The sequence below is a fragment of the Chelonia mydas genome, chromosome 1, assembly GCF_015237465.2.
Source record: "Chelonia mydas isolate rCheMyd1 chromosome 1, rCheMyd1.pri.v2, whole genome shotgun sequence".
Taxonomy (NCBI): Eukaryota; Metazoa; Chordata; order Testudines; family Cheloniidae; genus Chelonia; species Chelonia mydas.
The window spans coordinates 137,899,288-137,924,564 of record NC_057849.1 but is presented as its reverse complement, the minus strand read 5'-3'; the positions used below and the strand labels follow the sequence as shown (position 1 = coordinate 137,924,564).

General features: G+C 42.0%; 1 protein-coding gene across 9 annotated transcripts in view; it reads left to right on the top strand.

Moving 5' to 3' along the window:
- MAP7D2 (MAP7 domain containing 2) overlaps positions 1-25,277 on the top strand; it is a 125,900-nt gene that overhangs the window by 37,023 nt on the left and 63,600 nt on the right. Inside the window, exon 1 of one of the 9 annotated variants that reach the window (XM_037901511.1) lies at positions 8,438-8,456. The exons of the other annotated variants lie outside the window; for them this stretch is intronic. Within the exon in view, the coding sequence (XP_037757439.1) occupies position 8,456 (1 nt within the window). The 5' untranslated portion in view covers positions 8,438-8,455. Of the gene's footprint in view, positions 1-8,437; positions 8,457-25,277 lie in introns of those variants that run through there. 9 annotated transcript variants of the gene reach the window in all.

Below are 25,277 nucleotides of genomic sequence, written 5' to 3'. Positions count from 1 at the left end.
TTCACTACTTGATTATTGGGAAGCCATTCAAGTATTTTGGTATTGCCAAAATATCCTTGTTAGAACAATTCCTGATAGTTTCATAACTGGGTTTGTATCATATCATTCATGTTAGTGTTATAAAGCAGTTTATAAGTTATCTACGCCTGAATCATTTAACCATCACTGGATTACTGATCACCTCTGGATGGAATATGGTTACTGTTTAATAAGGTACAGAATCAGTACATGGCAGTTTAGGGGAGTGGCTTTCAGCCTGTGGTCTGTGGACCGGGGGCAGGGAGGGGTTGGCAGACTATGTCTAAGGGGTCCACGAAAGATGACTATGAAAATAAAGACAGGTTTCAGAGCAGCAGCTGTGTTAGTCTGTATTCGCAAAAAGAAAAGGAGGACTTGTGGCACCTTAGAGACTAACAAATTTATTTGAGCATAAGCTTTCATGAGCTACAACTCACTTCACTGAATGCATCCGATGAAGTGAGCTGTAGCTCGCGAAAGCTTATGCTCAAATAAATTTGTTAGTCTCTAAGGTGCCACAAGTACTCCTTTTCTTTTTATGAAAATAAAGTTTCAGACCCCAGAAAAGACATTCCATTTTTCTGATCAATCAAAAATATGTGAATACCCCCACCTACCGGTCAAACCCCAGAAGTGTAGTCATTACCTTAGAAGCCCACACTTTAGTGTCCTTTCTCACACTGTGTCAAATGTCTTGCCGAGCATGTGCAACGTTTATAGTTGAATTCTGTTCAGTGAGATTTCAGTCTCTTAAGACTTCTATGGTAGGGGTCCGTGGTCCACAGGTTGAATTTCCAAAGGGGTCTGCACCTCCATTTGAAATTTTTTAGGGGTCTGCAAATGAAAAAAGATTGAAAACCACTGGGAATACTGTAATAAGTTGAAACTTCAGTGGGAGTGATCTAGATAGGTAAAATATAACTACCCAAACTGGACTTTGTCCAGGACACTGAGTCTAACCTCATCCCTCATGCAAAATATGCCATAGAATCTTTAATAACTAAAGGTAGTCAGGACCTATATTTTATGTCCCATTCCACAAACCTCCCCTCTGGTAGGATAGTGAGTCTTAGCACAACACTTAGAGAGTCACCTTGATTAAATTGAGTGAATAATATTATATGGTGCCAAGATAGCGTAACAGTAGGTGTACCACAAGTCCCTTTGACAGAGATCATCCATAACTTAGATGCTATTGCAAACCTATGGGGGTAAAAATACCACCTGATTTTAACATTTTTATTTAATATGATTTGACCATACTACTGCAAACAAAATGAAGGGGTTTTGGGGGAGGGCGGGGGTGATCGTCCCCTTTTGGCTACAGAGCAATTTCTAGATTCGTGCACATCAGGCTAGTGATTTGAGCTCAGGCCTGAGAGTTAGGTACTCTTGAGCACAGCTGATGGGATTTGTTTGACTTTGGAAAATGCCAATTCATCAAAAGCAAAACTTTTTGCAAGGAAAAGATTAGTTCTGATGACTTTCTAATTTCAAAAACTTTTTTGGAAAAAAGTTGCAAAATTATAAATTTTTTAAATTAATTGTTTTGATTTTCACCTTTATTTAAAAAACATGTTTCTATTGACCTGAACCGTTTTTTTTTTTCCTGATCGTCGTTCACAAACATTTCGCGATTCCATCTTTTTTTTTGGCCATATGGGACACGGAAATTTTTTTGAAAATTTCAAAATTTTCCCAAAATGAGAAAACAGTTTCCAGCCTAGCTCTGCTTCTGAGCTGTAATCCAAGTTCTGACCAGCTCCCTCTCCAAAACGCATAAAATCTCTGGTTTAATTTTTTTCTGAAAAATGGGAGATAGCTACCTCAGCGGGGTGTTGCAGATTTGGACACAAAAAAGATGAGTCCAAAGTATGTATTAATACTGTGGTTCAAAAACATTTTTTAGCATGAATAGTATGACCATCTGAAGTATTTGATATAAATGTGTTATCTCAGCTTCCTTCAGAACACACATTTGTTGGAGTGGGAAGAGGAATAATTGCCAAGTGGAAATGGACAATATTTCTAAGTAAAGGATTTGTCCTTGAAGAGGATGTTACAGTGGAAAAAAGAAGACAAAATTATTTAAATATTACAGAGGCTGATTTTTGCATCTTTTTGTAAATTGGTTTTTAAAAAATAATTACCAACCAGCTTTTGACATTCAGAACCCACATTTTGTGCATATGGTAGCTAAATAAAGCTATTTTTATTTATTTGCAGAATTGGCAGAGTTAACATTCCTACAAAGAAATTGCTGCCGTAAAAGCACAATTATGACAAGCCAGAAGGGAAAGCGGAAATGAAGAATGTGGGGGAAATTATTTTTTAGTTTTCATTTTAATAAGGAAAAAATACAATTAAAATTGCATGCGTCACTTAAATCACCAAACCCTTTAGAGGCATATTATAGACACAAATTGAACTCCAAACACACATTAAAAGACATTAAACTGATGACAAAGCTTCCTCAGTCATAAGCCTCCCAATATTATTGTGTAGTATGCAGTGCAGTTGTAGCCCTGTCAGTCCCAGGATGTCCGAGAGACAAGGTGGGTGAGGTAATATCAAAGCAATCACTCTATATTTGACCTATCAGTCCTCATCCTCAAAGGAAACCTGCACAAAGCTTTCAAAAGACAAGTCTGGGAGCTAAAATCCATTACTCTGCTAGACACTAAGGGTATATCTTCACTACCCACCGGATCGATTTATCGCGTCTAGATTAAAATCTAGATAAATCGCAACTAGATAAATCCACCCCCCACCCCCCACCCCACCCCCCCGAGCACTCTCCCGTCGACTCCGCAGGTAGAGTCAACAGGGGAGCGGCAGCAGTCGACTCACCGCGGTGAAGACACCACGGTAAGTTGATCTAAGTATGTCGACTTCAGCTACGTTAGTCATATAGCTGAAGTTGCGTAACTTAGATGGATTCCCTTCCCCCACCCCGCCCAAGTGTAGACCAGGGCTAAGAATCATGGACTGAACAAAGAGACTGGATTTATGACTTGTTGCAACAAACTGTAAACCACTAACTCCCTCTTTTGGTCCTATGATTGTAGAGGTGTTAATGGGTCACTCTACCTTGAATGCTCCCTTACAATATGTGCTAACTACTTATGCTAAACGATCTGTTCCACCTTGCATTTTGCTGAGACCCTGAGAGCATCTTTCCTAGACCTGGGGAAGAGCTCTTTGTAGCTTGAAAGTTTCTCTCTCTCACCAACAGAGGTAGGTTCAATAAAAGATATTACCTCACCCACTTTCTCTCATATTATTGTGTATGTTAGTTAATTGATAAATGACCATTTTTACACTTGTTAAAGCAGTTAGACCAAAGTTATCATTTTGGTAAACAGAGATAAATATAATAGACTACGAACATTTGATTCGTTTGCATTCATTTTTGTTGCCTTGTGATGGGTTGGATCCCCATTCTGCGGTGCCACCTGATGTACTGGGATTTCACTGAGCCTCTCTTGCTCAACAAGCCAGGGTTCCCTCTGCTTGCTTTGCTGAATTAGGCTCTCTGGCCTTTTGCAGCACATACCCACAGGTAGGGCCACACCCCGATGCAGTCACGGTCTGAAGTCAGCACTGTGTGAGAGGACGCCCCCAGCACTCGCGTGCACACCTCTTTTGGGAGATAAACCCAAAATAATACCATCTTGCACTGTATAGAAAAATCTGCACAGTGCAAGCTCATAAAAATCCACCCTCTTCCTCAGTGTGAAGAGAGATGTGCACGACTCCCCCGCAGTTAGAAATTACATAAACTTATTTCTTGTTTATAGTAAAACCCAGTTTATTAACTACAAAAGGTGAATTTTAAGTGGTTCAAGAGATAGCAAACAGAACCAAGCAGATTACCTTAGTAAATAAAAGTTGCAGACTGAGTTTGCACACTAGATAATTTGTATCCTACCTAACAAATTCTCACTCTGAGTGATAAACAGGCTGGCAGATTCTTATGGCACAAGTTGCCTTGGCTTTTCCAGGTTTTCTTACACAGGCTAAAGATCTTAGCCTGGGACCATCACTTCTCACAGTTCAGTCTTTGCTCCTTAGGTGTTTTCAGGTGTGGTGTTCTAGGTAGAGTGAGGCCCCTTAATGTTGTCATTGTCCATTTTATATCTTCCCCCTGCTTTCTGGAAAGTTTTTCTTTTTCTGGGACCTGGGTCAAACAGTTCCCATTGTATAGAGCTATAATGAAAAAATATTACGGTGAAATCTATCATCTCCAACACTACAATTCAATTTCACATTGGCATTAACTCTAGTGTCATTGTACCAGGCAACTAAATTACTTTAGAAACTGTGGTTTTGAACGTGGTCACTGCCTCTCTCTAAGCCTGAGAAGGTGGGTGGGTAATATCAGAAGTTGATCCAATAAATAGGCGTGGCCAAACTTACTGACCCTCCGAGTCGCATACAACAATGTTCAGAAATTCCAGAGACAGGGCAAACCAGCTGAAGCAGGGCTTCTGCCCTGTGGTGGTGTGGTGGGATTAGGGGCTTCTGCCCTGCAGGAAGCGGGACCTCAGGACTTCAGCCCCGCAGGGCGCGCCTGCCAGGACTTGGGGCTCCAGGACTGCAGGACATATTTTCTGGTGGATGGAGCGGATGTGGGCAGCTTTGCGAGCCTCACTTTAATTGTAAAAGGTCTGCAGTTTGGCCACCCCTGAACCTCACTCACCTTGTGTCTCTAATATCCTGGGACTGACAAGGCTATGCCATCATCTCTCTAAGCCTCTCAGTTCTAATATTAGCTGTTTTGCATTACATGCTATGAAAACTGACACCAGTGTGATGTGGTGGTTATATCCCTTAACACGTTTAGACAGGAAATTTTCATATGACAGTACAACTTGAACTTCCTTTTTGGCTAATCCGTACATCACCTCATTCAATAAATTTACCTTTGTCATCTTCAAATTGCTCAGAAGTTAATATGTAAAAGAGTGGTTCCACTCTGAAAAGTGACACTAAAAATTCCATCGTGGGGTTTTGCAACTGTTGTGCCTGGATGGGGGAATCACTCGTTACCAAGTATAATCATCCATGGGAGTTATGGGTCCTCAGGTGGCTAATGAGGAAAATCCTTGAACCACAAGTTCTATTACAATGAGGGCAGATGTTTTCAGGCTCAGAAGGAGGCTGTTGACCATGACTGGAGACCTGTCTCTCCTTGCTCCTGTGCCTCTTGTCCTCTTCAGCTTGTCGGCAAGCAGGTTCAAAAATGCAGGGGACCATCACATCGGACTTCACTCCATTTTAAGCAATCCTGGGCAAGTGTCTCCCAAGTGTCAATGTCAATATTACACTTTTTTAGGTTGTCCTTCAGCAAGTCCTTATAACGTTTCCGTTGTCCACCCACATTATGGTGCCCTTCTTTCAGAGAATGGGACCTGTTTTGGGAGGCGATGGCCTGTATCCGGACAACGTGACCAGTCCAGCGGAATTGCAGATGGATGATCATTGCCTCAATACCAGTGGTCTTTGCCTCTTCCAGAACACTGATATTGGTGTGCCTGTCTTCCCATCAAATGTTGTGCCTAGGGACTTCTAGATCAAACTTTCTCAATTTAACTATAATGGATGTTTTTTATTTTTTCCCCCCTAACTGCCAGTCATGCTCTGAATGGGTCAAGTTCTCATCTGGGGCTTAACACTGCAAACACTCACTGGAGTAGTATCCAAACTCACAGAATTGATTGCTCTTAGGACATGCAGGTGAATGAAACAGTGGAATGGATTTTAAGTGACAAGTTGCAACTTTGTAAATTTAGCAGTGGGTGGAGGTGGTGTACACACCTATCCATCTCCTGTATTTGGTCTGCAAAGACTTCAGGCTTCCTCTTCTCTGTCTATAATGGCATGTAGCTGATCTGTGCCTGCTAGCTGCAAATATCTCCAATGGCCAGTGATGGGGAGGGCTCTGAGTTACTACAGAGTATTCTTTTCCAGCTGTCTGGCTGGTTGGTCTTCCTCACATGCTCAGGGTCTAACTGATGGGCATATTTGAGGTTGCGAAGGAATTTCCACCCCAGGTCAGATTGGTAGAGAGACTCCCGAGCCCGGGTTTTTTGCCTTTCTCTGCAGCATGGGGCATGGGTCACTTGCAGGTTTAAACTCACAGGTGCCGGCTTCCTCCAGGCCCGGGGTGTGTGTGGTCAACCCCCCCTGCTTCTTCCCTCCCAAGCCCTACCCCGGCCCCATGTCCACCCTACCCTGGCCCCACGTCCACCCTACCCCAGCCCCACACTCGCCCCACCTCTTCCTGCCCACTCCACCCCTATCCTGCCTCTTCTTGCCCAGTTCTGCCGCCTCCCCCCGAGGGTGCCCTGTTCCCGCTCCTTCCCTTCCCTGCCAGCGCCTCCTACATGCCGCGGAACAGCTGATCACCGCGGGTGGGAGGCACTGGGAGGGAGAGATGGAGCTGGCTGCCAGTGGGTGCTAAGCACCCACTAATTTTTTTCCATGGGTGTTCCAGCCCTGGAGAACCCAGAGAGTCGGCGCCTATGTTTAAACTAATGTAAATGGTGTATTCTCTGTAACTTTGAATCATGATTTGAGGGCTTCAGTAACTCAGCCAGAGGTTATGGGTCTGTTACAGGAGGGTGGGTGAGGTTCTGTGGCAATGTGCAGGAGGTCAGATTAGATGATCATGATGGTCCCTTCTGGCCTTAAAGTCTGAGTCTCTGAGGTATGCCCTGAGGTGGAATCTCCCAGCAGGAGATACACCTAGAAGGGGCTGTGCCCTCTTCTCTTATGCCCCATGATAATTGACTTATTGGAACCCCTGGCCTCTTATGGTGACCAGTTCTCCAAGGTCCCATTGCATAAGAGGGCATGCCAGGAGCAACAGCCACTGCCTTAGGTCCTGTTCCAGAGGAGGATCTTACAAAAGAGTAAGCTCCTGCTGATGAGGAAGAAATAACACCTTCCCACAAATTCTCCTCATCACAAGAGGAGGCTGTTAAGCCACCCCATCATCTTACACTGATGATTTCAAGGCCTGTCAGGGCTTTATGAAATGATTAGTGGAAGCCTTACTAATTCCATTGGAGGAGATACAGGAATCCCAACATTCCTAGCTCGACATCTATCATACGTCTCCTCAGGGCAAAATCGCCTAGCCCAGCAATGATGTTCTGTTGGCCCCAGCCTGTGCTGTATGGAAAACTCCAGCTACTGTACCACTTATGTGTAAATAGACTGACAAAAAAACCTATATCCAGGGGTGAAAGTAAGGTGGTATGGGCTGGTACGGCATACCGGTAAAAAGTGGCCGCCTGTACCGGCCCGTACTGCTGACTTTGAAGTACTGCCACGGCAGCACTCTAACATCCCTGCCCTTTTTGCCTCCCCAGGCTGCCGACGGGGTGGGGGGGGAGGGAGGCGCAGCTACCCCGGGGCCCGCGATTTTAAAGGGCCCAGGCTGGAGCCCCAGGCGGCGCGAGCAGGCTGGCTGGGGGATGCTGACCCCCTGAGGTCCTGCCCCTTCTGGGGGTCGGGGGGCGCACAAAGCCCCCCTGTACCGGTAAGAAACACATTTTACTTTCACCCCTGCCTATATCCCACCCAGATGCTCAAGAGTATTATTTTTTTCCCCATTCTACACCCAGCTCCCTAGTTGTCAAGGCTGTTAATGAACAAAACAAGCAACACTGGTCTTGCTCAACGCCGTCTGACAAGGAACTGAAACGACCGGACCTTCTGGGCTGCAAGAGCTACTCCTCTGCTTCTTTGCAGTTCACAGCAGCTAATTAACAAGCCCTGATGGCAAAATACGATTTTACTAATTATTCACATTGTTCCTCTTTTATTGAACACCTGCCGCAGGATCAGCAGGAAGGTTTGAAGCCCTAATAAGAGAAGGCCAAACAATTGCCAACTTGTCTCTCCAGGGTTTGCAGCACTAGCAGCACATGAGGCCTCCTACACGCCCCGGAAAAAACTCAGGTTCTCTCGGAAAGGGCCATCCTCTAACGCCCCAACGGTCCCTTCCAAAGGCCTCTCGGCCGTTGCAGCCCATCTTTGCCAGCTGGGAATAATTGACTTTCCCTTCCTGGGAGATTGGTTCCTGAAAGATCGCTCGTTTATCAAGGTACAGACAGGAACGACTGTGGTCCTATCTCTGTTCCAGTCACTGGGCCTCTTTCTCGACATAGAAGAGCCTACCCTTCCACCCATTCAACGCATGGACTTAATTGAGGCCACTCTGGACTCCTCCACTGCCAGACCATACTTGCTCAAGGATGGATTTGCCACAATGTCCAGCCTTATTTCAACATTACAACAGAACAGCTCACCTGCAACTTCTCGACCATATGGGAGCCTGTAAATTTGTGACACCTTTAGCAAGACTACAGTCTTGGTGTCTTCAAGCCTGGCTGAGAGCTGCATACCAACAAGCACAGTCTATCCAAGTGAGTGTCCATACCTCGGAGGGTCCTTGATTCTCTAAATTGGTTGAAGGATCCACAGAAGGTGTGAATGGGAGTTACATTCTTGTAGACTTCTCTCACTAGGATCATCACTACAGATGTCTTCCTGCTAGGCTGGGGCACACACTTCCAGAACTTCACAGCTCAGGGCAAATGGATCTCTTGGGAGGCTATCCTCCGTATCAATATATTAGCTCATAAAGCTTATGCTCAAATAAATTGGTTAGTCTCTAAGGTGCCACAAGTACTCCTTTTCTTTTTGCAAATACAGACTAACACGGCTGCTACTCTGAAACATATTAGCTCATAGTGGTTCATTATGCTTGGCAGCACTTCCCACTGCACACAGGGGCCACCCAATCAGAATGATGCTGGACGGAGGAACAAAATCCCAATCCTTACATACTGAATCCGTAAAACTATGGAACTGGTGCATGTCATACCATATACAGATCTCAGTGGTTTATCTACCATGACTGCAGAATACAGTGGCCGACTGCCTTAGCAGGCATTTTGTCATTGACCACAAATGGCAGCTGAATGATGTATTCTGAGAGAGATGCTTACTAGGGATCATCCAATGATAGATCTCCTTTGGATGGTATCACAATGCGAAGTGTAGACAGTTCTGCTTGGTGTGGGGAGGGACACAGCCACAACTCAAGGGGAGATGCTCTAGTCGTTCCTTGGCCTAGCATATGTTTATCCACCAGCGCCTTTACTACTTTGCTATGTGTTTACTACTTACTTTGCTATATGTTTATCCACCAGCGCCTTTACGCTTTGACAGGTTTCAGAGTAGCAGCTGTGTTAGTCTGTATTCACAAAAAGAAAAGGAGTACTTGTGGCACCATAGAGACTAACAAATTTATTTGAGCATAAGCTTTCGTGAGCTACAGCTCACTTCATCGGATGCATTCAGTGGAAAATACAGTGGGGAGATTTATATACATAGAGAACATGAAACAATGGGTGTTACCATACACAGAGTGATCACTTAAGGTGAGCTATTACCAGCAGGAGAGCGGGGGGGGGGGGAAAACCTTTTGTAGCGATAATCAAGGTGGGCCATTTCCAGCAGTTGACAGGAATGTCTGAGGAACAGTGTGGGGTGGCAGGGGGGAGGGGAATAAACATGGGGAAATAGTTTTACTTTGTGTAATGACACATCCACTCCCAGTCTCTATTCAAGCCTAAGTTAATTGTATCCAGTTTGCAAATTAATTCCAATTCAGCAGTCTCTCGTTGGAGTCTGTTTTTGAAGTTTTTTTGTTGAAGAATTGCAACTTTTAGGTCTGTAATCAAGTGACCAAAGAGATCAAAGTGTTCTCCAACTGGTTTTTGAATGTTATAATTCTTGACGTCTGATTTGTGTCCATTTATTCTTTTACGTAGAGACTGTCCCGTTTGACCAATGTACATGGCAGAGGGGCATTGCTGGCACATGATGGCATATATCACATTGGTGGATGTGCAGGTGAACGAGCCTCTGATAGTGTGGCTGATGTGATGTGAGGACTCTGAGGTCCTAAACAAATTGAAACAGGAGAAATTAGTATCCGTCCTTGTAGCACCGTTGTTGCTGAGACAGGTTTTGTTTCCAAAGCTGGTTCAGCCTTGCTCTGACAGTGAATCTACTCACTCAGTTGGGATCCATCACCCCCGCCCCCTGTAACCTCTTGGCGCTTCACCTCAAGGCATGGTGGCTACTAGCTGGCTCTCTGGTATAGGACAAAAATACTTCCCAGAGATACAAAGACTACATCTTAGTAGTGGAAATCTTGCCCGCAGAAGTGGAAACACTTCCAGACTTGGTGCAGCCACCAAGAAAATGGTCAGTGCTGCCTAAGATGAGGTGGATGAGGCTTTCTTCCGGCAACTCACGGAAGCTACTAGATCGCATGCCCTGATTCTCATGGGTGACTTTAATTTTCCTGATATCTGCTGGGAGAGCAATACAGCGGTGCATAGACAATCCAGGAAGTTTTTGGAAAGCGTAGGGGACAATTTCCTGGTGCAAGTGCTAGGGGAGCCAACTAGGGGGGGTGCTTTTCTTGACCTGCTGCTCACAAACCGGGTAGAATTAGTGGGGGAAGCAAAAGTGGATGGGAATCTGGGAGGCAGTGACCATGAGTTGGTTGAGTTCAGGATCCTGACGCAGGGAAGAAAGGTAAGCAGCAGGATACGGACCCTGGACTTCAGGAAAGCAGACTTCGACTCCCTCAGGGAACAGATGGCCAGGATCCCCTGGGGGACTAACATGAAGGGGAAGGGAGTCCAGGAGAGCTGGCTGTATTTCAAGGAATCCCTGTTGAGGTTACAGGGACAAACCATCCCGATGAGTCGAAAGAATAGTAAATATGGCAGGCGACCAGCTTGGCTTAACGGTGAAATCCTAGCGGATCTTAAACATAAAAAAGAAGCTTACAAGAAGTGGAAGGTTGGACATATGACCAGGGAAGAGTATAAAAATATTGCTCGGGCATGTAGGAAAGATATCAGGAGGGCCAAATCGCACCTGGAGCTGCAGCTAGCAAGAGATGTCAAGAGTAACAAGAAGGGTTTCTTCAGGTATGTTGGCAACAAGAAGAAAGCCAAGGAAAGTGTGGGCCCCTTACTGAATGAGAGAGGCAACCTAGTGACAGAGGATGTGGAAAAAGCTAATGTACTCAATGCTTTTCTTGCCTCTGTTTTCACTAACAAGGTCAGCTCCCAGACTGCTGCGCTGGGCATCACAAAATGGGGAAGAGATGGCCAGCCCTCTGTGGAGATAGAGGTGGTTAGGGACTATTTAGAAAAGCTGGACGTGCACAAGTCCATGGGGCCGGACGAGTTGCATCCGAGAGTGCTGAAGGAATTGGCGGCTGTGATTGCAGAGCCCTTGGCCATTATCTTTGAAAACTCGTGGCGAACGGGGGAAGTCCCGGATGACTGGAAAAAGGCTAATGTAGTGCCAATCTTTAAAAAAGGGAAGAAGGAGGATCCTGGGAACTACAGGCCAGTCAGCCTCACCTCAGTCCCTGGAAAAATCATGGAGCAGGTCCTCAAAGAATCAATCCTGAAGCACTTACATGAGAGGAAAGTGATCAGGAACAGTCAGCATGGATTCACCAAGGGAAGGTCATGCCTGACTAATCTAATCGCCTTTTATGATGAGATTACTGGTTCTGTGGATGAAGGGAAAGCAGTGGATGTATTGTTTCTTGACTTTAGCAAAGCTTTTGACACGGTCTCCCACAGTATTCTTGTCAGCAAGTTAAGGAAGTATGGGCTGGATGAATGCACTATAAGGTGGGTAGAAAGCTGGCTAGATTGTCGGGCTCAACGGGTAGTGATCAATGGCTCTATGTCTAGTTGGCAGCCGGTGTCAAGTGGAGTGCCCCAGGGGTCGGTCCTGGGGCCGGTTTTGTTCAATATCTTCATAAATGATCTGGAGGATGGTGTGGATTGCACTCTCAGCAAATTTGCGGATGATACTAAACTGGGAGGAGTGGTAGATACGCTGGAGGGGAGGGATAGGATACAGAAGGACCTAGACAAATTGGAGGATTAGGCCAAAAGAAATCTGATGAGGTTCAATAAGGATAAGTGCAGGGTCCTGCACTTAGGATGGAAGAATCCAATGCACCGCTACAGACTAGGGACCGAATGGCTAGGCAGCAGTTCTGCGGAAAAGGACCTAGGGGTGACAGTGGACGAGAAGCTGGATATGAGTCAGCAGTGTGCCCTTGTTGCCAAGAAGGCCAATGGCATTCTGGGATGTATAAGTAGGGGCATAGCGAGCAGATCGAGGGACGTGATCGTTCCCCTCTATTCGACACTGGTGAGGCCTCATCTGGAGTACTGTGTCCAGTTTTGGGCCCCACACTACAAGAAGGATGTGGATAAATTGGAGAGAGTCCAGCGAAGGGCAACAAAAATGATTAGGGGTCTAGAGCACATGACTTATGAGGAGAGGCTGAGGGAGCTGGGATTGTTTAGTCTGCAGAAGAGAAGAATGAGGGGGGATTTGATAGCTGCTTTCAACTACCTGAAAGGGGGTTCCAAAGAGGATGGCTCTAGACTGTTCTCAATGGTAGCAGATGACAGAACGAGGAGTAATGGTCTCAAGTTGCAGTGGGGGAGGTTTAGATTGGATATTAGGAAAAACTTTTTCACTAAGAGGGTGGTGAAACACTGGAATGCGTTACCTAGGGAGGTGGTAGAATCTCCTTCCTTAGAGGTTTTTAAGGTCAGGCTTGACAAAGCCCTGGCTGGGATGATTTAACTGGGAATTGGTCCTGCTTCGAGCAGGGGGTTGGACTAGATGACCTTCTGGGGTCCCTTCCAACCCTGATATTCTATGATTCTATGATTCTAAGAGCCCTGGCCCTCCTTGCCCTACATTCCATCTCCGGCTATGGCCATCCCTGATAAAAACTTGTTTTAAAAAAAACTGGGAGAGTGATTGTATGTTAATGTGGGTTAGTGTCCATGGGCCTTGAAGAAGAAGATAATGTAGAGTTACTAGTCAAAATGAAATATTGTGTTTGATTATGAGACAAATTGAGTCAGGACATTGGTTCACAAGTCTTCTCTTAGCTCTGTCCGTACACCTAAACTGCCTCCCTCGTTCTAGTTCTGGACTTCTCTTGAATAAAGTCTGCTAGTAGGGCTAAATATTTTTAGTCTCTTTGTGATATAGGCAAATGCCAAATAGTGATTGGGGTAAGACTGCCAACCTCAGTTTCACTTCTGACCTAAGCAAGATGTTGTTTGTAATACAATTTGGCTATTTTCAAGTGGTGACTTGGCTGAGTTGTATAACAGTTAAAAAGACTAGTGGACCAAATTCTTGAGCAGAACTAGTCCTTTAAAGCATAGTGGTGTTCAGCTGATGAAAAGAAGAGAGAGAACTCCTACAAATATGTTCAGGGGCTGCACATTTCCTCAAAAAAACCTAAGCGATATCTATTGTAACGAAAGTTATACACTCATCCTCAGGGCATCTTGTTACGCCTCACTGCACTTTTTATTAACCTTGAGGTTTTGATGTATTTTGACAGAATACTTACTACGGTGCCTTAACTTTGTGGTAAACCTAACTTAAACTGAAAGCTTAGTGACCTGCTGTATTCTAACTGGTTCTTTGATTTTTCTCTTGGAATGAGTGTGGCAAAACTCTGAAACTAGTGTGCGTGTGCGCGAATGTGCATATATGTACATTCAGTTTAATCTGGGTCCCCTCCCCATACCTTCACATTTGCTTTATCCTGTAGCTTAGAAAAATTTCTCTAAATGCTCCAAAATCTTACCTGCAGGTAGAGTTTTCTTTTTTTGAGACATGAAAATAAGCGTTAGAGACACAATTCTCTCATATACTACCTCTTGGGCTCGACAAACTTTACTTTGTTAATACTCAGTTGGTCTACAGATCAAGTGCTCATGATTAGATTGTCACCCTGAATCTGCTAGTATTTTTGTAAATAAACTTGAAGTTTTGCAACAGAAACTCATGAAGCCTTGAATAGGTTACAGGTTAACAAAGATTTAACTTTATTTTGCAATAGACATAAGAACAGATTTTGGTGAAAGCATCTTATGATCACATTTTTTTTCCCTTCAAATTCAGAATAGCCAGGGAAATACACAGACACACATCAATTTAACAATTAAGTTATTTATTCAGAACACTGACCTATACTCTTCCAAAGTGTATCCAAAGTATAGAATCATAGAAGATTAGGGTTGGAAGAGACTTGAGGAAGTCATCCAGTCTAACCCCCTGCTCAAAGCAGGACCAATCCCAACTAAATCATCCCAGCCACGGCTTTGTCAAGCCGGGCCTTAAAAACCTCTAAGTGAAATAGTTTTTCCTAATAATCAACCTGAATGTTTTTGTGCATCAACTCATTTGGATGTTGTTAATTGTACTTAAAATAGTCTCTTCCAGGAATCACACTGGACTCCCAGAAGGATGGAGTCACTTCAGCGTATCCTCTCACCTTGATTACAAACATTCTCTTTTGATTAGAAAGCCGCAGGACTTGCTCACTATGGGTGAGATTCTGTGATGCATCTCTGAGAAGTTTCAGAGTAGCAGCCATGTTAGTCTGTATTCGCAAAAAGAAAAGGAGTACTTGTGGCATCTTAGAGACTAACAAATTTATTTGAGCGTAAGCTTTCGTGAGCTGCATCCGATGAAGTGAGCTGTAGCTCACAAAAATTTATGCTCAAATAAATTGGTTAGTCTCTAAGGTGCCACAAGTACTCCTTTTCTTTTTTTCTCTAAGAAGTGCAGCACAGAATGCACAGCCATTGGCAGGGATAGGGCTGTTTATCGTGACTTTGAGCCACCTTTGTCCCCTCCCAATCTTGAGCTGCTCTGGGGACCGAAGTGGATTCCAGCATAATGTAGACAGCTATCTAAATCATGGCAACCTCTCTGTGCTGCTCCATGGGCAGCAAGGACCCCTTTATGCCTTTCTGGCCCTTTTAACCCTGCAGAAAAGACAAAGCAGGGGTGAGGATCTCGTCCTAGGAAGTCTCTCTAACTTTACACACACAGATGCATACGTCCTCTACATGACTGATCACAGCCACTGTGTAATTCACCTTAAAATATTAAACCAGACAATAATATGACTATTAAAAGGAACCAATATGAAGATGGCATAAAATGAAAACAAAATATTATACACCTTACATTTAGATTAGCCTCAGAGCTACCAAGAGGGTATAAAACATAGCTACAGACACAATTTGATTCTTAAATTCTCACCTCTCGGCAGCTGGTTCCCAACACTTGCTGGAATCTCAGCAAGCCCTTGCAGGTGGAATTGCAGCCGGTGGTGCTCTTTTCACTCAACGGTCCCTCAGAATCAAGAGCTGGAATTCTCTCTTGCCTTCTCAACAAGGCTGTAAAACACTCTTCACTTTGCTCCAGGCAAGATGGGTTGGATCCCATTGTGGGTGTGTTTCATACTACCTCTTTCTGGCTAGCTTAACATGCCAATACCAATTGTATTGTCTTTGAGATCTGTATCCCGAGAACCTACCAGAAATACCTTACCAAAGAGTCCCCTTTACAATGCTAAAATTCAGTAGTCTAGTCCAAAACCTGCTATTTCTATGTGTCTAATGTAATATATAGCTTATGACTTTGTGTGTGGAAAAAATGAAATAGAACATATACAAATTAATTATTGCCCTAAGGGTTGTGAAGCAAGAAGTTTTCATTTGTGGAGTGTGGTTTTGGTGCCTGTTGTAACTGTGGAGCGCAAGGCAGGAGTGCATTCACTCTCTTCTTGCCTCTTCCCCCTTCACTCTCTCTCTGTAGTATGTCACCTTGGAAAAGCATAAAATAGTCTCAGGTTTGATAGGATACTGACATCTTTCCACGTGCAGAATGCAACATCAAAGGGTAAAGACAAAAGATGACTTATAGTCAGTATTTCTTTAACTTCATGTCTGAAAGGTTATATTGAAAAGAAAAATCAGTTTGATTCAGACTTTCTCTATATGTTTAATCGACCATGGTGGCTCTCTCACACTCACATACTTGAGTTCTCAAAGAATATATAACCTAGGACACTTAGCACTAAAAGCACTAGTCCTCCACTAGCTGAGCTGAAGGATGACTACTCCAGCTATGGAAAAGGGGCAGGCTGAATAGTCTTTGGGGCACCTCCTAGAGAGAGAGGGAGAAAAACACGTGATCACATGTGCTGGGCCAATGTAATTATTATTTTTTATTTAAGTGCTCTCTAGACATGCAAGATTGGAAGGCCCCTGCTCTGTCTAAGGACAGATAGGAAAGTAGACACAGGTATGGGTATTGGGAAGGGGAATGACAAATAGGGACAACTAATACTAGTTAACTAAAGTCACTGTAGACATCACAGCAGAAGTGGGTCTTTAAAGGGTGGCTTAAACATAGAAAGGGTAGAGTCTTCAATGAGCTCATGGAGGCCTTTTTTGCATACGGGGCACGTGGAAGAAAGCACTGAAGCAGTTATTGATGTGGACTTAGAAATCAAGCTTTGAGAAGCAGCCTCTAATTGTGGGCAGCTAAAATTGTATTCCCAGAATTAGAGGCGGGGTAGAATTCATTTTGAATTGGCCAGAAAGATAATTAAGGAACTACAGTTGGTACTGGTGCTATTGTTGCTATACTTATAACATATGCTGTTTATAATATATGTAGTAGTGTAGCTTTCAAGAAAAACAGGATGAACAAACGGAAGGCATTAATGGAGAAACACCCCTAACAGTGGAAAGGGCTGACACACAGAGGCCTAGAAAAATTTGCATCCTTTTTCCGTTGATCTACGAACGTCCCTTGCTTTCCCTTAGCAAGTCAGTGGGAAATATTGTTCATTAAAATAAGATACAGTAAAAAGAACAAGTTAAACCTGTCTCCTAATCACAGTTGGATCCACAGCTGATACATTTTGCTTTTTTTCTGGATCTGTTAGGTTTGCTTTTATCCTGCAGTCATTGCTTATGGGAACGGTAGATGAGGAGAAAAGACTTTCCACATTTGGCAACCAACAGATGCTTCTATCTGAAGCCATGAGCTAGTCTACTGATGTAGCAGATGAGAGCAGAGCAAACTGGAACTTGTTTCAGCTTGCCATTGACAGGAGCATTCCATGCCAGTTAAGGTCAGTCAGTGTCTGACTGCTTATTTGTAGAGGATTAAGTTACATCAAGGGAAGCTTGCAGTAGAGACTACTCTGTATTCATATGGCTTATGTTAAACAATCCACATGCACCTGGTGGATATACAGAAGAGAAAATAAAATCCCTGACATCCTCTCTCCCAAAAAAGTTAAATACTTGAGTCACCACTGACTTAAGTCAATTTATAATTAGGCTTGGCAGAATTTTTTGGTGGATAAATGCAAAGTATTGCACATTGGAAAACATAATCCCAACTATACATATAAAATGACTGAGTCTAGATGACCTGTTACCACTCAAGAAAGAGATCTTGGAGTAATTGTGGATAGTTCTCTGAAAACATCCACTCAAAGCAGTCAAAAAAGCAAACAGAATGTTGGGAATCATTAAGAAAGGGATAGATAATAAGACAGAAAATATCATATTGCCTCTATATAAATCCATGGTACGCCCACATCTTGAATGTGTAGATGTGGTTGCCCCATCTCAAAAAATATATTTTGGAATTGGAAAAGGTATAGAATAGGGCAAAAAAATGATTAGGGATATGAAACAGCTTCCATATGAGGAGAGATTAATAAGACTGGGACTTTTCAGCTAGGAAAAGAGATGACTAAGGGGGGATATGATAGATGTCTATAAAGTCATGACTGGTATGGAGAAAGTAAATAAGGAAGTGTTGTTTACTCCTTCTCATAGCCCAAGAACTAGGGGACACCAAATGAAAATAATAGGCAGCAGGTTTAAAACGAACAAAAGGAAGTATTTCTTCACACAGTGCAGTCATCCTCTTTGCTAGAGGGTGTTGTGAAGGCTAGGATTGTAACAGGGTTCAAAAGAGAACTAGATAAGTTCATGGAGGATAGGTCCATCAATGGCTATTGGGCAGGGATGGAATACCATATTCTGCGTGTCCTTAGCCTCTGTTTGCCCGAGCTGGGAATGGGCGACAGGATGGATATCTTGGTGATTACCTGGGATAGATGGGCCATTGGTCTGATCCAATATGGCTGTTCTTATGTTCCTACCACTGGTCACAGGTTCCCAAAGGGAGGAAATATATATGCCTGAAATCCAGCCAGATCTGCCGGGTGATAAGCAATTGGCATACATGGGGAATTCCACCCCAAGACAAGTTGAGCCATGAGGCTCATCACTTGAGGGGTGTTGTCAGACCAAAAAGGGGGAACAGAGGTGCAGCTAACTCCATAACTGTGACAAGTATCTTGCTGAATTGGGCCAAAAGGAGGGGCAAGAACTTAGTTTCACATCTCACACAGGACTGTCAGTATTGGCAACCAAGTTTTCAAAAATGAGTCAGGCCTCCAAATCATAAGATTACTTTAAAAATCATGAAACTATTTAAAAGTATATTTGGGGTCCTTTTTATTTGCCTCCTGATTTTTGAGCTGTTAGGGTTCATATATTTAAGCTTTTCTCCACAGCCATGAGGACTCAAAATTAAAACAAGCAAACAGAAAAGTAAGCTGCAGTTCTCATGTAATCACAAGACTTCAGGAGCTGGAGCTTTAAGAAAAGCACCAAAGATCACATGAGTTGACATCACTGCTGCTTTACTTGAAATTTTGATCCTGTCGGTTAAGGAAATGCATTCAACTGGGCAAAAGATCACTAATTGACAGTTAGTGTTGGTACTGTTTTTTAAAAGGGTGCCACATAACTAGGTTCCCTTTGCCGGAAATAAACTGTGTAACAGAATGCATGTGCCAGCACGTGAGTTTTCAGAAAGGAGGGTCAAGGACTAGAAAAGCTATTAATTTTCCCATTTATGTAAAAATTCTCTCATAACCATCATCAGAGGAAGAGGTAATGTAATTTGACAAGCCATATTAAACTGCATTTTTCTGTAAGTATTGACTTTGCTCTTGAAAAATATCCTCCGTGTAACAGTTCAATTTGTGTAATTTGGAATAAGATGGAAGTTTAGGGTTTGTCAACCCTGGGAAAATGGGTGTGTTTAGCCATGACCAGTTAACGCACTTTTAAACATTTAAAGGCAATAACGCCTTTACCTGCACTGGGTGTTTAAGTGGTGTTTAATACACTTCTCTCAATCATGTTAATGCATTTTTAAAATACCACTCCTGGTTCCAGTTTAGACGATCCATAGGGCTTGTCTACACATTAACTAGACCAGGATGAACCAAACCGGTTTTAATTCACAACTTTAAGTATTTCCAGGTAAATCGGTGTGGACATTTTTATTTCGGATTACGTCCCTCTTAATCTGAAATAAGTGTCCACATACAGACTAACCCAGAAATAACTAAAACTGTGAATTACAATTGATTTACTTTATTCTGTTCCAGTTTGTGTGTATACAAACACTTAAACTTTAAGAAATCTAGTATATTTTTCCAGGATTTTTTTAAAGTGTGTGTGTGTGTGTGTGTGTACACGTACAGAAATTATCACCTTGTGGTGTCTCCAGAAAATGAAGAATTAAATGATTTTATAAGCTTTCTCTGTAAGGGATGATTCAGCAATATCTAGCGTGAGTGTCGACTGCTTTTGCCACCAGAAGGAAATCATCCTACCTTTTCCTTTACTGTGATGGCAAAATTTTAAAACAGGCTCCAGGGTACTGAAATCTTAGACCATAGCTTGTCAATCTAGTGGTGGGAGGAAAACTCTCTATGTGGAGGAGAAACATTCAGATTAAGAGGCTGCCAGTACTTTAGAGGCATTATGCTAAGCCCTTGAGTACAAAGAAACCTGGTTCTCTAGCCCCCCACCCCCACCAAAAAAAAAAAAAGACAGAAGATTTGACTTTCTGAGTAGCCCTCTGAATAAATATAGGCCCTGGTCTGTTTGTTAAATTACAATATCAAAAGCAATTATGTCAGAGAAATAAACAAGTGTGTTGTTGTTTTTTTTGTACAGTAATTTAAACAATAAAGTGAAAAAGTATTCTGCACATCCAGTTGCAGATCATCACTGTGCCCACATGGGGGCTGCACAAGACTGCAGAATGCACTGGCTTTAGAGATTCTAGGAAGGCTGTTATTAGTTTCTTGGACCATAAGAGCAGCTGTGTGATCTCCTTGACCTTCCATGCCTCCCAAATATTTTAGCTACATCCTAGGAGTATGTTGTAGTAAAGAAAATGGTAGAACAAGTGAAGAGGACTCTTTTTCCCCCTTCTCCTTCCCTCCTCAGAATGTGGATGCAAGGTGCTTGCACTGTGTTCAGGACTACATGCTGGCAGAGCCAATTAATCCTGATGGCAAGCAGTTTTTAACATGTAGCTGTGGAGTTACAGTTTCCATTAGAATGCTCAAAACTTAGGAGTCAAAATAAATGGGGCACCAATCTTGGTTGGGACCTCTACATGCTACTGTAATACTAATAAACAACAATAAAATGTAACAGATGGTTTGATTTTATAAAACCTGACTGTTTTAAATCCAAATATATTTAGAGTATGTTTAATATGAAGAAATTAACTCTGTTATATAATAAAACTATGCTGCTGCTGTTTTTTTCAAATAATAATGAACATAAGTCCAGATTTAAAAATCAATTGATTGTCACTGCAGATACCAAGTCCCTGCTCTATTCAAGTGTATGTTCTAAGAGAGCTTTTGTTGAGACCCAGGCTGAAGTCAAGAGATGGAGAAGCAAATCAGTGTGACTATAGCTACTCCACTATTCTGGACAAAGTAACTCTATTTACAGAATTTTTTTTTTTTTTTTTTTAATGAAGTTGACCTTCTGAGAGACTTTTTCTTCATAGGCCATGGCACAAGGCAAACTAGAGCAGCCTAAACAGAAGGTCTCCTGGATACCTTCCTTCACATCCTTCAAATGTAATATTCGGTTTGTATTGTGGCAGGGACCAAAGGCTCTGATCAGGGTTGGGGTTCCTTTGTGCTAAGTACTGCTTGGACACACAAAAGAGCTTCCAGTCTAAGGCCCCAGTTCTGCAGAGATTTACATACTTGATTAACTTATGTGGGGTGAGTAGCCCAATTGAAGTAATTGGAATGACGTACAGTCCATAAACTTAAGAAGGTGCATAAATCTTTGCAGGACCAGTGTCCAGTTCAAGACAAGTGCAATGTGTGAGTGTAACAGTCAATAAGAGGGCGTTTTAAAGTGGAGGAGGGACAAGAATAACAATAACACATGGTTCCATAGAGACTCTGCTCTGCTTTATGGTTCTGAGTAATTGTTAAAGTTTTTTTTAATTTTAAAATATATAAAAATCAGCGGTCCTGTATCCTAGCAATCCCTGCTGGCCTTTAGCTAAATTGGCGACTTATTTTAGAAAAGTAAAGCATTACTTAGAAGCAGTGATTATTCTAGTCCTCTGAAGCAATTGATTATTTTTTTTAACCCTTCCTGAAAGATGTTGACTTAGGCTGGCCTCCGTTCATCTTGTTTTAAAAGATGGATGTGCCCCAAGAGACCGTATGAGCACGTAGAAATCATGCACTTAACTTTTTTGGTATTTCATTTGCTTAGGGGGAATATGAAGGTGCAACTTTCCTGAGTTGCAGGGAGCAATACATCTATTCTCAAAATACTGTCTGTGCACAACTGTCTTCTGGAAATAAATTCTTATTTCATTCAATGAGCTTTAGAGCCAAGTGGATTATAGACTTTAAGGCCAGAAGGGACCATCATGATCTAGTGTGACCTCCTGCACCTTGCAGGCCACAGAACCTTACCCACCCACTCCTGTATTAGGCTCATAACCTGTGGATGAGTTTGTTGAAGTCCTCAAATCATGATTTAAAGACTTCAAGTTACAGAGAATCCACTATTTCTTCTAGTGCAAACTAGCAAGTGATCCACACTGCAAAGGAAAGCAAAAAATCTCACTGGGTCTCAGCCAATCTGACCTGACCCCAAATACTGTGATTAGTAAGACCTGAGCATGTGTGCGAAACTTTGCTGGGAAAGAGTTCTCTGTAGTAACTCAGATCCCTCCCCATCTAGTGTCCCATCTCCAGCAGTTGGAGATATTCCTAATAGCAATCATGGATGGGCCATATGCCGTTGTAGACAACCTCATCATCCCCTCCATAAACGTATCAAGCTCAATATTGAAACACATTAGATGTTTTGCTCCCACTTCTGCCCTTGGGAGTCTGTTCTAGTACTTCACTCCTCTGGTGGTTAGATACATTCATCTAATTTCAAGACTAAACTGGCAGGTGGCCAATTTATATCCATTTGTTCTTGGGCCAATGTTGATCCTGAACTTAAATAACCCTCTCTCTCCCTGGTGTTTATCCCTCTGATGTATTTATTGAGAGCAATCATATCTCCCTCCGCCTTCGTTTTGTTAGACTAAACAAGCCAAGCTCTTGTAAGTCTCCTCTGATCATCCTAGGAGCCTTTCTCTGCACTTATTCCAGTTTGAATTCATCTTTCTTAAGCAATGGAGATCAGAATTGCACACAGTATTCCAAATGAGGTCTCACTGTATCTTGTATAATGGTAATAACACTTCCCTATCTCTATTGGAAATATCTCGCCTGATTTATCCTGGGATTGCATTAGCCTTTTTCATAGTCATGTCATATTGATGGCTCATAGTCATCCTGTGATAGACCAGTACACATAGGCTTTTCTCCTCCTCTGTCTTCTCCAATTGATAAGTCCCCAGCTTATAGCAAAAATTCTTGTCATGAGTACCTAAGTGTATGACCATACACTTTACACTATTAAATTTCATCCCATTTCCATTAGTCCAGTTTTCCAGATCATCCATTTTGTATGATATTTTGTTCCTCCTCCATATTAACAATACCTCCCAACTTTGTGACATTTGCAGTTTTATTAGCACATGCCCACTCTTTGTGTCAAGGATATTAATAAAAATGTTAAATAAGATTGGTCCCAAGATCTTCAGGAATTCCACTAGTCATCTTCCTCCAGCCTGACAGCCACCTTTCAGTATGACCCACTGTGGTCTCCCCTTTCCTTCTGTTGTCTATGGAGTTCTTCTTAGTATTTTTATCTTCAGGAAAGCTCTTTCTTTCCTAAGGCTGCATGTCATAGCACCCTGAGAAACCAGGAACTATGGAAACCTAAGAAATTTATGGTCTTTTCTGTAATTTTTAAGGTGACAATTCTGAATTCCTTTCTCACAAGAAAACCTAATATTTGTCTTATTATATAGCTAAGTTTGTTGTCTTTTTTTATGTTTGTAAGTAAATATTTTTACCAGTCTAGGAATAGTGCTGAAGCATTAGTATAAGAGGTAATGCTGAAACTGTATGTTCGCATATTACTTGATTGTAGGAATGTTGTATAAAATTGCTAACTTTGAATTGTGAATTTAATATTAGATAATATAAGCGTTTTTGCTCATTTTATTAATGTTTTGAAGGTATTTAGGACAAGGTTAGAATAGCCAGAATATTTTAATGATTGGGAATTAGGATTATGATTTTATAATGAACCTGGAAGTTGTTTAAAAGTAGAATCAAATTTGGGGAAACCTTCATCTCTTCTCTTAAGAGAAAGATGAGATGAAACTCTCCTCAAATTAAAGTTAAGTGTAAGAAGAAAGAACATGAAAGCTTTAACTTCAAAATTAAGTAGAATTCTGGAAGATAATCACCAAGTTACCTCATCCTGTTGTTAAATGGTTCAAGAAGAAGTAGTGACAGAAAATTGAGCCAAAAGACTTTTCAAACAATTCTGTTGAATATATTTTAATTAACAGTGCTAAAAAAGAAATTAAAGAAGTCCAAAATAAAATGGTTTGAAACAGTTGAAGAGGTGAACTTTTCTAAAGCTTGGTTGCCATCTACTGGATTAATAGTAAACATGAAATGACATTTTGAGCTGTTCAGTTGATTAATTTATTACCTGCAATCAAATCTGAGTATGTCCCAAAATTTTTAACTGCCCAGTGGGATGATGTTAGAATGAGAGATTGATCCCTTTTCAGAATTGGGCCAACCCTTCCATACATCTGAATGGAAAGATGTTGCATAAAAAGTTTTGCAAAATCCAAATTCATTGTTCTCTCCACCTAAGAGAGTCCACTGATTCTCTTCATTGAGAGATCCAGTCTTTGTCCAAAGGTCCAGAGTCCTGAATACAGAAGCATCCTGATCTCAACTCAGATGAGCGTATCCTACTTATGTAAGAAGTGTGCAGTGATTCTGCTCTCTCAAGAGATTAGTTTATTTTAGTTGAAAGTCCTTTATGGATAAGAACCTGAGTTTTTGAACTTTAAAAGTCCAAAGTCCTAAATATAATTTGGACATACAATTTTAATCTCAAAATCTGGGAACATTGGTAAAGATTTCTAAATTAATTTACTTCCTTGCATATGTCTAAGATGTGTTAAATTGCAGAGATGGCGCCCTAAATTCTGGTTTAAATTAGAGGTAAGGGCTCTTCCCAAAATAAATGTGGGAGGGTTGTTTACCTTTAAATGCTCCTAACATTTAGGACCTCAACTCTCCAGGATAAGCATCCCTTTTATGGCCTATTCATAGCTAATAGGGTTCTGTTTAACACAACACAAGAGCCTTTTTTTGTGAATTTCCATGCAACTTGTTAAGAGATGGATTAACATTTCTTTTAGGATTAAACATAATTGGAGACCTTTGTGGGGTTACATTTTACTTCCAGTTAAGTTCATGTATTGGCAAAGTATCAGAGCTTCAGTGTGGGAATTAAGCAGAGAAAGAGGGAGGGAAGGAGTAGACTGCCCTCTTAGATATTGGAATGTGGTGAGGTGTCAAAAGGGGACCATTTTATACTTATTAAGTTTGCTGATCACCAAACTCCTAGTGCATTGCAAATGCCCTGAAAATCTTTTTGGTAAAGAACATTTGGCCAATGGTTCAGGATGTCTCATATGTAAAGCTTAAGTAAATCTAACTTGAATTTAGAAAAAAAAATCAGTACCATAACCTTATGTAAATATGGCATGCTATCAAAATTTTTGGACTTAAATGGATGTTGAAATATAGTCCCCACTACTTTGACTATCCACATTAACATAATCCTCTTTATGACAAATAAAATACTGTCATTCTTATATGTTTGGAACTAGAGCTGCCTGAAACTTTTCAATTCAAAATATTTTTTAATAAAAACTTTTTTTGGTCAAAATAGTATTTTCTGTGGAAAATATTGATGAAA